Here is a 14,090-nt window from a genome sequence, read left to right on the forward strand (position 1 = left end):
GACTATCTGACAGGAAGACTGTGAAGATCAATGAAACAAGTACAAAAAACCTGTGCAAATGTAAAACTGGTCCTATCATCATCCTACACTTAGCTCTAACTCACACAAGTTTTCATTATAATTAAACTATCTATAACATTTTTTTTAATTGGAAGACACAAATACCAAGTAGTTAACTGAGAAAAAAAATGTCATTAATTATAATATGCATAGTATTATAATAATAATTATTATACTATTTGGTAAATTAAGATAAAAAGCATTGGCATATGATAAATCTTCAGTACAGTGTACAATGGAGTGTAGAATAAAAATTAAATGAAAAATAATTTTGTGGAAAAAAAAATCACTTTTTAAGAGATACAGCGACTTACCAACAAGTCTTATTACATTCAGTGTTGTATTTGTTAAGATGGGCGCATTCACTTTATTTAGACTGTAATCGGATTTCTTCCTGATTTTTAGAGTTTCTCGAGAAACACTTAATATAGAAAAAACAGTTGTAGTTAGGATTGTCAAAGTAGTAAAACAATACAAAGTTTAGGGTGTATGCTTCATTCCCTAATCAATTTTGTGACACATGTTGATATAAAAATTTACTTTCTGTTAATAACTAGTAAGTAAACAAAAAGAAATCAATGCATCAACCACTAAAAGAAGCTATGCCATTAAAAAAAATGATTCATCAAATTTACCCAGCATATTGAATTCAAGATTATAAATCTAGAAGAAAAAAAAAACCCTAGTATCTTCATTAAGTTAAAGTTATGATGGCAAATTTTGGGATTGAGGGAAAGGGTATTGCTATACTGGAAAAGAAAAGGTGGAAGTTATGTGGTACATTTAGAAAAAGGAGATAGCATGTAATAAGGTCAGTGGTAAAGGAGAACAGAGTGGTGCTCAGAGAAGCCTAGGAGTTCACATATCAACCTGCAGGTGGTTGGCAAAAGTGACAAGAAAGAACATAAATAGGGTCAGATCAGTAAAAGGAATCAAATCTAAAGAGTTTGCTTTTTAAATTCATTTTCCCCATCTTACTGGGTGAGGGGATTAATAATAATACAGTTGCTGGCATATAGGTACATCCTCTTATCTTTTTATAATAGGCATCTGCAAGACAATCTCTCTCCCAACCTAGGTTATTTTCTACCATCATAGACCCAATATTTTATCTAGTTGTTGTCTCTACAACTTGAAAAGAAAAAAAAAAAAAGAAACAAACAAACTATCAACTGGGGTTGGGGAGATAGTATAATGGTTATGTAAAAGGCTTCCATGATTGAAACTCTGAGGCTCTGAGGCCCCAGGTTCAATCCCCAGGACCATGATAAGCCAGAGATGAGCAGTGATATGCTATGTCTCTCTCTCTCTCTCCCTCTCGGCATCTTATTAAAATAAATATATAAAATATTTTTTAAAGAAAAAATATAAAATAGTTTCATTTCTTTTTTGAAGTACCATTGGTTTTTAAGACTACAAGTATTTTAGAAGTACAATTTCTCAGCTCTTCAAAATGTGTTATTTTATTTCACCCTCAGTCCCCCAAGTTATATCAAATGTAGTACAAACCATTAAAGTGCTCAACCATGAAAATACCATGATCAGCTTTTCATATTTAAAAAAAAAAATCTAAACTTGTATCTAAAAAATGATTTAGAGGTGAGCAAGACTGGCGATGGGAAGCCTAAGGAAGGACTGCTTCCAGGTTTTGGCTATTACAAACTGTACTGCTATGAACATAGGTAAATACATATCTTTTTGGATGGGTGTTAGACTCCTAAGGATTCATCTCTAGGAGAGGAATTGCTAGGTCATATGAAGGTCCATTTCTAGCCTTCTGAGACTTCTCCAGACTGCTCTCCACAGGGGCTAGACCAATCTACATTCCCACTGGCAGTACAGGAGGGTTCCTTTGTCCCCACAACCTCTCCAGCATTTGTTGATGCCTCCCTTTCTGATGTAGGACATCCTCATAGGGGTGAAGTGGTATCTCACTGCTGTCTTCATTTGCATTTCTCTGACCAGTGACTTGGAGCAATTTTTCACATATGGCATGTAAAGATCTTTTCCCATTCTTTGAGGAGTCACTTTGTTTGGGTGATGGTTTCTTTTGCTGTGCAGAAGATTTTCAATTTGATATAGTCACACAGGTTTATCTCTGTTTTAATCTTCCTTGCAATTGGGTCTGTATCATCAAAGAAGCCCTTGAGATTTAGATGGGAAAGAGTTCCACCAATATTTTACTTTAAGTATTTGATAGTTTCTAGTCTAACATCCAAGTCCTTGATCTATTTAGAGTTTACTTTTGTTTCTAGGGAGATGTACTGGTTCAACTTGCACACTTCAACCCAATTTTCCCAACACCACTTATTTTTAATTATATTTAATTATTTATAGGATAGAGACAGTCAGAAATCAAGACAGAAGGAGGTGATATAGAGGGAAAGAGACAAAGAGAAACTTGCAACACTGCTTTTCCCCTTGCAGGTGGGGACCAGGGGCTTGAACCTGGGTCCTTGCACATTGTAATGTGTGCTCAACCAGGTGTGTCACCACCTGACTCTTTCCAACACCATTTATTGAAGAGACTCTCCTCTCTCCATTTCATAATTTGGGCCTCTTTGTAAAAAATTAGGTGTTTGTAGGGGTGGAGGTTTATTTCTGGGCTCTCAATTTTGTTCTGTTCCACTGGTCAGTGTGTCTATTTTTGTTCTAGTACCAAGCAGTAGTAACCTAAATTCTGCTATATTTATTCAATAAGTAAGGGGAAAATAGATTGTATGTCTCAAGTTTTTAAATGCATAGATTTCATTTCTGAGTGTATATTCCTTTATTATAAGCACTTAATGTGCTTAAAATCAAATTTGTAAATTGATTGAATTTGGATACTGGGCTTAAATTAGGTTTTTGAAGCATTTCTAATAATTTTTTTTTTTTTTAAAACCAGAGCAATGCTCAGTTCTGGCTTATGGTGGAGCTAGGGATTAAACCTGAAACTTTGGTGCCTCAGGCATGAGTTTCAGCATAACCATTATGCTATCTACCTCCGACCATCATTTTTTTTTTAAATACTAAATCATCTATAATCTTAGACCAGGTATATCAGAAGCAAACAGTCCTATCAGTTATGATACAGTTATTTGTATACAGCATTAAATGATATAAGTAATGGTGAGGTCATACACAGTACAGTAAATACTCATCATGGGATTTTTCAAAGTAAACAAAGCTCCCAAATAACTTGGTTATAGTAATTAATTATCTACTGCATTCTTAAGCTCTAAAATAGCAAAGAACTTTCCTCATTCTCTTTAAAATCTGTATTTTTCTCATTCCTGGAACATATGGGACTTTGCTTGTATTTCTTCATGCTTCTCCTCTTGATCACCTAAATGTGATACTGCCTCTGCTGACCTCAACTAAATCAATGCAAGCAGTGCCACCATGCCATGTTTCACTTCAGATTGTATCCAGAGATGCCAAACCTGAGATGTCAGCCCTCCAACTCCAATAATCTGCCATCAGTTGCAGATGCTACCATGAGGCTATCCTAACTTCCCTGGGAAGATGACCTCACCAGTTTGTCTCAGAACCTCACTTCTCTAGAGCCCAAGCCCAGCGAAAGACAGAAACAGGCTGGGGGTATGGACTGACATGCCAACACCCATGTTCAATGGAGAAGCAATTACAGAAACCAGACCTGCACCCCATAAAGAATTTTGGCCCAGGGAGTTGGGCGGTAGTGCAGTGGGTTAAGTGCATGTGGCGCGAAGCATAAGGACCGGCAGAAGGATCCCTGTTCAGCCCCATGCTTCCCACCTGCTGGGGAGTCACTTCACAGGCAGTGAAGCAGGTCTGCAGGTGTCTTTCTCTCCCCGTCTGTGTTTCTTTCCTCACTCTCCATTTCTCTCTGTCCTATCTAGCAACGACAACATCAACAACAACAACAACTACAACAATTAAAAAAAAAACAAGGGCAATAAAAGGGGGGGGAATTTTGGTCCATACTCCCAGAGGGGTAAAGAATAGGGAAGCTTCCAATGGAGGGGCTAGAACAGGGAACTCTGGTGGTGGGAACTATATGGAATTATACCCCTGTTATCTTATAATCTTGTTAAGTATTATTATATCACTAAGAACATAAATAAATATAAATAAAATAAGAGAGAAAAAATAATCACTGTTTTTAAGAGGAAAGATTATCCTTAAAACTCAAATAAAAGAGGGGAACCTTACAAGATTCAAATAATGTACATATATGGTACTAGGTAGATACAAGGAAACTCAGTGTGCACTAGACTGAGGCAACAATTTCACATGTAAAATCAGTGACTACTGTTTCCCCTTTAAGGTTTTCTGATCTGTGAGAAACATGAAGTGCCTCTAAAGGCACCATTTATTTTACAAATTGTAAGTTCACTTTTCTGCAAATACCACTGATCTCTAACTTACAGTATTTAAATTATGCCTACTATCAAAAACTACATTTTTAGCCTTTTGAGAGTCAATTCTAAAATGTATCAACTTCTGTCACATGTTACAGCCAACTGAAACTTTAACTTTTAAATTCTATTTCCTAAACCTCTGTGGAAATCTTAAAGCAACATAAAATGCAAAAAAAAAAAAAAAAACCCAGGCAATATAAGAAAAACTACCTTTTTACAGGAGCATCACCAGTCTGTTCATCCACATAATCCCGTTTTAGTTCCTCAGGAACATCACTGTCACTGTCATATTCCTGATAGGCACTTTTTTCTTGTTCATCAGATTCATACTAAAGAAACACAGTATACAATTGGTATACCAGTTAACTTCTGTTGAAGTCTATCAACAAGATAAAATCAACCATTTTTCTATGAAGTAGCTTATAATTAAAAGTTCTTAGGTTTTTTGGTGTTTTTTTTTCTGCCTCCAGGATTATTGCTGGGGCCTGGTGTCAGCACTATAAGTCAACTGCTCCTGGAGGACATTTTTTTTTTTTTAAATAGGATAGGACAGAGAGAAATTGAGAGAGGAGGGGAAGATAGGGAGGAGAAGAGAAAGACAAGATACCTGCAGACCTGCTTCACTGCTTGTGAAGTGACCCCTCTGCAAGTGAGGAGCCAGGGGCTTATACAGGGATCTTTGCACAGATCCTTGCACTTCCTACTTACTATATGCACTTAACCCAGTGTGTTACCACCTGCCCCCCACTTAGCTTTAATTTTGTCATGAATATATTTTTTTATTTTCCAAGGATTACACAGCTAATAAAAAGACGGTTTGCATTCATCTGTCCTCAAGTCCTTTTTGCATACTAATACTACCTCCAGTTCATAAGTTTCCCTGAAATGTTCAAACATAAACAAAATATATAGTTCTAAATCCTAAAAAAATATACCTGTCAGACAAGAAAATGAGTTATTCCCCTTTTTTCAATAATAGGATAGGGAACAAAATAACTCACTTTGTTAGGTAAGAGAGGAATCAAGAAATAAGTGTAGATGATCAATTAATCTATCTACCAAATAAAATAAACATTAGGCATTATACTACTACTCAGCTGGCCAGACTACAAAATAATCTAATCTTAAATTAAACAAAGGAAAAATTTATCGTTCAAGAGAATAATGTGAACGAAGCATATTATAAAGTCGTTATCAGGAGACATAGGTAAGTGTAGGAAGGTGGGTTGTGGCTGTATGATTAATTTGTGTCAATAGCATTACTCTTCAGAAAAACAAGTTTTTCAATTAGAAAACCACACACACACACACACACACACACACACAGATTTGTACTTTTTTTTTTTTTTTTTTTACCGAGCACTGATCAGTTCTGGTTTATGGTGGTACTAGGGATTGAACCTAGTTGGACTTCAAAGCGTCAGATATCAGTATCTTTGCGTAACCATTATGTTATCAAACCCCACACCTCCCCTTTTAAAGGCATACCCCATTAGAAGCCAGAACATCTTCTGTTTCTTCATCCTTGTGGTTGGCCTGAATTTCAAATGGATTCCCACCACTGCAGTACTGCTCAAACAAGTTAACTGTTTTTGAGGAAGTTGAGGCTGGCTGCTTACTAGGTGAAACAGATGGGGAACGAGACTGTTCCATAAATTTAAATTCCTAGACATTAAGAAAGGAAGTCAGTTATGCTTGGTAGCAATAAAATCCAAGTGGTTAAACATATCCCACCAGTGAAAATGTAAAGATATTTTAAAATAAACATCCAAATGTTTAGGATTATTTACGTTCAAGTATTACAAGTTATCTAAAAACACAAACTTGGAAATATATGTTTCAAAATTATAAACTAAAAAAAAACTCAGTAGCTATTATCATTTAAAATAGAGCTATCTATAATAAGCTTCTTTTTTTTATTGCCAGGACTATAAATCATTGTTCCTCATTCTCACTGTTCCTCTTATTCTCTTTTCTATTTTATTTGATATGACAGTGAGAAAGTTGAGAAATCAACTAATAAAAAAAATCAGTTGAGTACTTTTTGTAAGTGCCTCCTTAACTTTTGAGGTATTTGCTTATTGATAACAAATTTATGATTTTACAAACTAACAAACTAATCTCCTTTCAGGAAATGATAATCTGTAAGTATATGTATTTTCACTCATCAAAATATAAGCAATTAAGTTTATATGTAAAATTTACATACAGCAGAAAGGTCTCCTGAAATTAAAAAAATAATAATTTTTCAATTATGGCTCTTTTTAGGCAAAATACTTTCCTGAAATAAACGAGTTTTCACAAGGACATTTTTACACTTATAAGCCAGTTACTCTTATAAAAGAGATTTGTGTTGCTTTTTCTTTTTTTTTCCCTGTCAGGCTTTTTACCTGTACAATTACACCACTCCAAGTGGCCTCTCCTGTCTGTTTTGTTTAACTCTTTTTCCCAGATAAAGGATGAAGCGAGAGAATGAAAGTCTACAGTAGTGTTCTACAGCTGTGAAGCTTCCCTTTGCATAGTGCTCCCATGTGATGGATAGTGGCTCAAAGAGGGGTCCTCACACACAGTACTATCTCCTGGTCCCTAGCTTGCAAGTACTTTGAAGAAAGGACAAAAATGCGTTACCCTTAATTTTAAATATTTTTTACCTTACTTAAGAAAACTAAAACATATCTTTTTTTTTCTTCTCAATACTTACATGAAGTTGCAAGATGCTGAAATTAGACTTAACGGGACAAAGTTCCCAAGTCTCATTTTCCAGGAACATTCTCAGTTCATCAAGCCGTGTTCTTTAAAAAAAAAAAAAGAATAGGACAAGGTCAAAAAGTAATAAACACATAACCCATACTGTATATGTGAGGTTACTATACAGAGAGGCAGAAGAGCTTAAGAGTTTAGATAGGGTGGTAGCGCAGCGGGGGTGGGGGGGGAAGTGGGGTCACCTCACAGGCGGTGAAGCAGGTCTGCAGGAGTGTGTCTCCCCCCCCCAATTTCTCTCTGTCCTATCCAACAACAACAATAGCATTGGTAACAATAACAGTAATGACAACAAGGGCAACAAAATAGAAAAAAATGACCTCTAGGAGCAGTGCATTTGTAGTGTAGGCACCAAGTCCCAGCAATAACCCTGGAAGCAAAAAAAAAAAAAAAAAAAAAAATTTACATAGGACACAGTGGTCCAAGTAGCACTTTGGTGGAGGGTGAGATATACAGTTATTGGGGGGGATGAAATTGCACCCCAAAATGATACAAGCTTGTAATACAGCATTTCCTCAATAAATTATTTTTTAAAAGGAAAGGAACAAAATCCTCTGTAATAGGTTTCTTCTTCTTCTTCGTCTTCGTCTTCGTCTTCATCTTCATCTTCGTCTTTTTCTGGAGCTGGAGTCAAGAATGATTGATCTCAGTGCTCCTAGATGACTTTTTCATTCATAGCAAAGACATTACAGCAGCAGAGCTTTGCTCAATACATGGCATGTCCATGTGGTGTGGCACCATGAACCTAGACTGTGCATGGCAAAGAAGCATGCACCCTACTGTTACTAGATCAGTTACGTCTCCAGAAGTTTCTTTTTTCCTTTCCCTTCCTTCCTTTCCTTCCTTCTTTCTTTTTCTTAGAATAGCTTAGTTCTGGCTTATTGTGGTGGTAAGGACTGAACCCAAGAGCTTATAATGTATAAAAGTTACTTGCATAATCACTGTTATTTCCCCAGCCAGTACTATGTGACAGGATTTTGCTTTCCATTTAGAATATAAGTTATCTACTTGTTGTCATGAGTATGATAGAGATCAAATACAGGTTGTGTAGTTATTTATAAGAATCTTATAAATCAGATTTATAAGATTTATACCAGAAACTCACAGTATAGATCACTGTTAATTCTGGAATGGGTAAGTCTAAAGCACTGCATTCTCTATAGTTATTCTCTGAACAAAATTATAATTGTTGGAGAAATCTGTATTTCCAGATTTATTTTATTTATAGATTTCCAAGCTGTAAACATTTAGCTGTCATAAAATTATCATGTTCATTCTATTAAAAAGAAAAAGAACATCCTAAAAAAGTAAGAAAAAAAAGGTACTGTACATAAGAATTCAGAAGGTATGATATAACTATAGGGTTCTATCATGATTATACTCAACTTTGAGAACCCATTCAGAGCAACACAGTACAAATAAATATCTACTTGTTAATATCTCATCATCCTTGAGGGGAAAAAACTCACAAATATTTACTAAATTCAGATATTTTTAATATATTATAAAATTAATGAATTCAAAAGAAATGACAGTTTTATTAAAGTACTAAACAAGAAACAACTCACCAACTCCTGTGCTTAAAATAACTTAGCTAATCATACATCAATGCCAAAAGACGAGAAATATTTTAGAGTTTTTAGATCATAAATGCCAATAAACGATCTATGCTAAACAGCAGAGATTACAATCTATGCTAAACAGCAGAGATTACAATCTATGCTAAACAGCAGAGATTACTCACTAAATCACAATATCAAGATGTTTAGCATTTTCCACACATTTAATTAATTACTTGCCTCTAAACAGCATTTAGTAATTAAATTAGCAAGTGTGGCACTTACATATCGACATTGTACTAATTACTTATTCAAGGGATATCGTCTTTTTTTAATGCTATTATTCTTACTGTCTATTTTGATTAAGCAGTACATTATTTAAGTAGTTCTAGAAAAACATGCTTTCTTCTAGGTAAACAAGGAAACAAAGAGCCATTGACTACCTTCTTCCTACAACCAGTCTGATTATAGTTACAATTATTCTAAATACAACACCTACATATATTAAAAATAAAAATACATAGGTCTTAAAAATAGTTTAAAAAATTGGTAAGTATATGAAAAATAGAATTTGCTCAAAGTGTTAGTATTCATAGATAAGGATTTTAAAGTCACTACTATAAATAAGCCAAACAGAAAATACATATATAAGTTCACAATGAAATAAAATATTCTGGGGAAGGAGGCAGGAGGAGCTGGAGTGATCCTTGGGGTCCTGATGCATGATGAAAAGAAAGTTGGTGGTGAGAATGTTCTGCAGAGACCTTTCACCGGGAGATGAGAAACTGTACCCCTTTGTCCACAACTGTATAGTAAACATTAGCCCCCTAATGTTTACAACACACACACACACACACACACACACACACACACACACACACACACACACACTAACTAGAAAGAGGAACTTCAAAGAATTCCAGTGATAAAAGGAGCAAATAGACGTTCTAAAATTTAAAAAGACTACACCTCAAAATAAAAGTTGACTGGATAAGGGGAGTCAGATGGTAGCTCAGCGGATTAAGCGCAGGTGGCGCAAAGCCCCTGATAAATCCCCAAGAAAAGTACCATAGAAGTCTTTTATATTTTAATTATTATATTTTTCTACTATGAATGCTAGGCTTATTCTTAGAGCCACTGAAAACTTCCTTTTTATCTCCTTCCCCAAAAACATTTTAGACAAATCGAAAGATTTGCACTTTACCTGATTTCTTCTATTTTACAACTAATATACAAAAGAATAGTTATGATGGGAAAGCAATGAGTACATAAAATATAAAGTGTAATCAGTGGATGAATCACAAAAGTGACTGCAGACATCAAATTATGTGAAAAAACAATCATGATTATGACTATTTAAAAGCTTCAGGTGCTGCATATGTCTCTTACCAAAAGGAACCATTTTAGGTACACAAAATAGGTACAAACCCCAAGAGTTTTTAAGGATAAATATGGTAGAATCATTATTAAATCACTAATAAAAATAAGTAACTAAATGAAAGAATAAAGAAGCACAGGAAAAACATAGGGTGAAACTTGGAGTAGAAGAAACATAGACAAGACCAAGAATTGGGGGGGGGGGCAATCACGGGAAAGGAGTGGGAAAGGGTGTTTAGGACTAAGTGCACTAAGCTGAAGGAGGTTCTAGGTTGGTAGTGGAAATGGTGTGCAGATATCAGGAGAAATTGTACACGTGACAACCATTCTATAAATCATTTCCCTAATAAGACTATTAAAAATAAATAAGTAAAAAAAAAAAATAGAGGACCTAGTGGGGGTTGTATGTTGTGTGGAAAACTGAGAGATGTTATGCAAGTACAAAATATTATATTTACTGTCAACTTTAAAATATTAATCCCCCAATAAAAAATTTTTTAAATGAATTCTCATTATCTAAATTTGACTGTTTATATTCTGAGTTCTTACCTATGGTAGTTCTTAAAATAATTGACACTTTGTTTCCTAATAGACTCCTGCAAAACTTCAGATTTACTACCACAAAATTCTTCTCCAACTTGCATCAACCTAATTGGATAAAGATTTAAATAAATTTCAACAAGATATTTAAATAATAAAAATTTCAAGTCAATTTTTTCATAAAACAATAAGTCATGAATATTTAGATATTTGGAAAAAGGCTACAAATAACAAATTCACTATCTTATAAGCATTTAAGTATCAGAAATAAACACACACATGTACCCAGCAAAAATTAGACTATGAATGTCTAATATTTTAATTTCTATTAAGAATTTATACATAATAATTTCCTCATTTATGGTTTCTTTGATTATCATGGTTGAATGAACTGAACTAAAAACCAGACTGAAAACATTACCTGCTGACTATATCCAAAACAAAGATGAAGTCATCATATTTGAATATTGATAAATCAGTTCCAAGTAAATAGGTTTTCACTTTTAGCTGAACATCCTGTAAGACCAAAAAAGGGAGCAAATAAACCAAAATCAAAAACACAGAAAATAAATACTCAGAAACAATCATTCCTAAACTGATAAATAACACATATTTAGATTAAGTCAATATCCTCAGGGCTAAATTAAAGATGTAATTCATAAACATCCTATATAAAAATAATAATGGCTACAATATCACGTCAAAACATATCAGTGCAAGGTAAGAATTATATACTAATACTTGATACGAAGCTAAAAGTCACCAACTTTTATGCAAAACTTTTTAGACCAGAAACTCCAAATAATAATAAAAATAAGAATTAACAAAATAATTATGTAAAGTCATATGTAACATGCAAAAAATGCTTTTATGTATACCTGCTATAATACTTTAAAATGGAGACTTCATTAAAAATAAATAAATTAATAATAATTTTTTAAAGTATAATATACTTTAAAATAAGAAATATCAGACCTATAGCTAAATAGAAACTGTTGTAATGGAATTTCTAAAAGAACTTTCAATAGAATGAGTGACTTAAATAGTATAAAGATGTTAGTTTTTCCAAATTAATATAGCTTCAGTGAAATTCTACAAAATTACCAAAATCACATATTCTTTTTCTGAACAATTATTTTTAAATGCCCCAGAAAAAGCAACCAGACAAAAATTTTGTTTTTTGTTTTAAAAAGATAGAATAGAAGCTGTAAAATAGCTCACTTGGTATGCTGTCTTGCCATAGGTATAACCCAGGTTCAAGCTGGTCTCTGCCAAACTGGAGAAAGCTTTGGTGCATGGCTTTTTTATACCTCTGTCTCTCTATCCATAAAAATTCAGCCTAGAGCACTATAGGGCCACCAGTAAATAAATACAAGATGGAACAATAGTTCATAAATTATGTTAGAGGACTTGTATTAATTACCTGGGCATTTGACTATGAAACAACATGAACATATGCATTTCTATGCTCATAGTAGCATTATTCATGAGAGCCAAAATACGAATCAACCTAAATATCCATCAGCAGATAACTGGATAAAGAAGCTGTGGTACATTTACTCAATAAACATAAATCTTTCAATTGCTTTGCAAAAATAAAAGTAATTTTAGAAACCAAACCTGCCATATTCGTGTAAGTCCATGTTCTAACTTCTTTTTTATATAGCCACGATCAAAATTAGTTTCTTCGGTACCAATCATATTACTCCCTTCTAAAAATAAGATGGCATGAAATGCTTCAAAACATTTGTTTAAAAAAAAAAACCAGAACCTGTAAACACATGTAATACATGTAGTATCTATAAGACCAAAATTATGACAAAAATAGGAATTGGGATTAAATTCGTTTGATTATAAATTAGGTCCTGAAATGTTAAGTACTTTATATCTAAAGAGATCAAGCTCATGTAGGATTTTAACTTGGTTATTATGAACCTGTTGACTAGGATTCTTAGCAATCTATGTACTGCCTAATGCCAGTGCACTGCAGGACCAATTAATCTAATTATGGACTAGTATGCATATGTTAATAAGAATACAGGTTGCAGAACTATTCATTAAGATAAAAATATGTGTGTATCTTCTGTTCAATAAATTAATAATGCTAGAGGATTCCTCTACATATCTAATCATAGAAATAAAGCATCTCTCAAAAATTAGAAGTTACTAAAATAAATTGAATAGAAATATTAAGCTGCATGCAATACAAAAGATTATGTATAGAATAAATTATTTTGACCATATTAAACAATGCTAATAAAATTGTTTGCTACTTTTAAAAAGTATTTTTAATACTTAATACTCACTATTGTTCAAGGATAATCACTTGATACACAGAATTATACAAATTCAGTATATTAAGTATAATATCTATTTAATATAATTTCTAGATTTTTCCCTTTATATACCCAACTATAACATAGTCACAGTTGTACTTAAAACATATTATTGACATTCCTGCTATGTTGTTACAAATAATAAGCACAACTATTAATTTTTTCCTCTCATTTCTCAGTACAAGTTGGAAAATTAGCAAAACAGAATTAATATTTAAATTCACCATTAATTTTACCGTATACCTAGATAAGCCAATGTCTTACCACATTTGCAACCATTACTTTAAGTCCTTAATAATTAAAAATTAAAAGAAAAAATTATGTCCTACCAGAAGTAGATGTAGTATCTTCATTATCATGTTTTTCATGCCATTCCATAGTTCTGTAATAACTGAGCATAACTTCCCACAGTGCTTTGCACAGGTCAGCAAGGCATGGAATATAGCTGTCTGGTGTAACATGCTGATGGAAAAGACAACATCCAAACACTCGTGTTTACTTCAATACCTAAGATTAGTCAAGCTAAATATTATCAATTGAATTGAATTCAGTTATCAGACATAACTGATAAATTTTCTTTTAACTGGCATATTTAAAGATCATGTTTAACTTCAGGGAAATTTTGTCTGAATCAATTTTGTTCTCATTTCAACATGAGACTCAAATGGGAAAAAATAGCTTCCAAGAGCAGTGGATTAGTAGGCAGGCACTGAGCCCCTGCAATAACCCTGAAGGGAAAAAAAAATAAATAAATAAAACAAAAAAAAGACTCAAATGAGGGGGTGGGCAGTGATGCACCTGGTTAAGTGTACATATTACCAAGTGCAGGATCCGTGTTTAAGCCCTCACGCTCCACCTTCAGGAAGGTGCTTCACGAATGGTGAGCCAGGTCTACAAGTGTATCTCTTTGTCTCCCTCTCTCTATCTCCCCGGCCTTTCTCAATTTCTCTATGTCTTATCTAAATAAAAAGATTCAAATGAGTTCCATTGTTAAAGGCCTTCCTCCCCCCGCCCCCAAACTCGATCTAAGTATATTTCTCACAGGGGTATTGTTGTCCCAATATTTCAAACTT

General features: G+C 33.7%; 1 protein-coding gene across 1 annotated transcript in view; it reads right to left on the bottom strand.

Moving 5' to 3' along the window:
• Window positions 1–14,090, bottom strand: part of VPS50 (VPS50 subunit of EARP/GARPII complex) — a 156,256-nt gene that overhangs the window by 56,126 nt on the left and 86,040 nt on the right. The window contains exons 13-20 of the mRNA XM_060196224.1: window positions 13,347–13,479; window positions 12,302–12,393; window positions 11,103–11,197; window positions 10,691–10,789; window positions 7,147–7,237; window positions 5,934–6,110; window positions 4,656–4,774; window positions 375–481 (exon numbers count right to left, since the gene is read on the bottom strand). Coding sequence (XP_060052207.1) covers window positions 375–481; window positions 4,656–4,774; window positions 5,934–6,110; window positions 7,147–7,237; window positions 10,691–10,789; window positions 11,103–11,197; window positions 12,302–12,393; window positions 13,347–13,479 — 913 coding nt within the window. The remainder of the gene's footprint in view (window positions 1–374; window positions 482–4,655; window positions 4,775–5,933; window positions 6,111–7,146; window positions 7,238–10,690; window positions 10,790–11,102; window positions 11,198–12,301; window positions 12,394–13,346; window positions 13,480–14,090) is intronic.

The sequence above is a fragment of the Erinaceus europaeus genome, chromosome 8 (genome assembly GCF_950295315.1).
Source record: "Erinaceus europaeus chromosome 8, mEriEur2.1, whole genome shotgun sequence".
Taxonomy (NCBI): Eukaryota; Metazoa; Chordata; class Mammalia; order Eulipotyphla; family Erinaceidae; genus Erinaceus; species Erinaceus europaeus.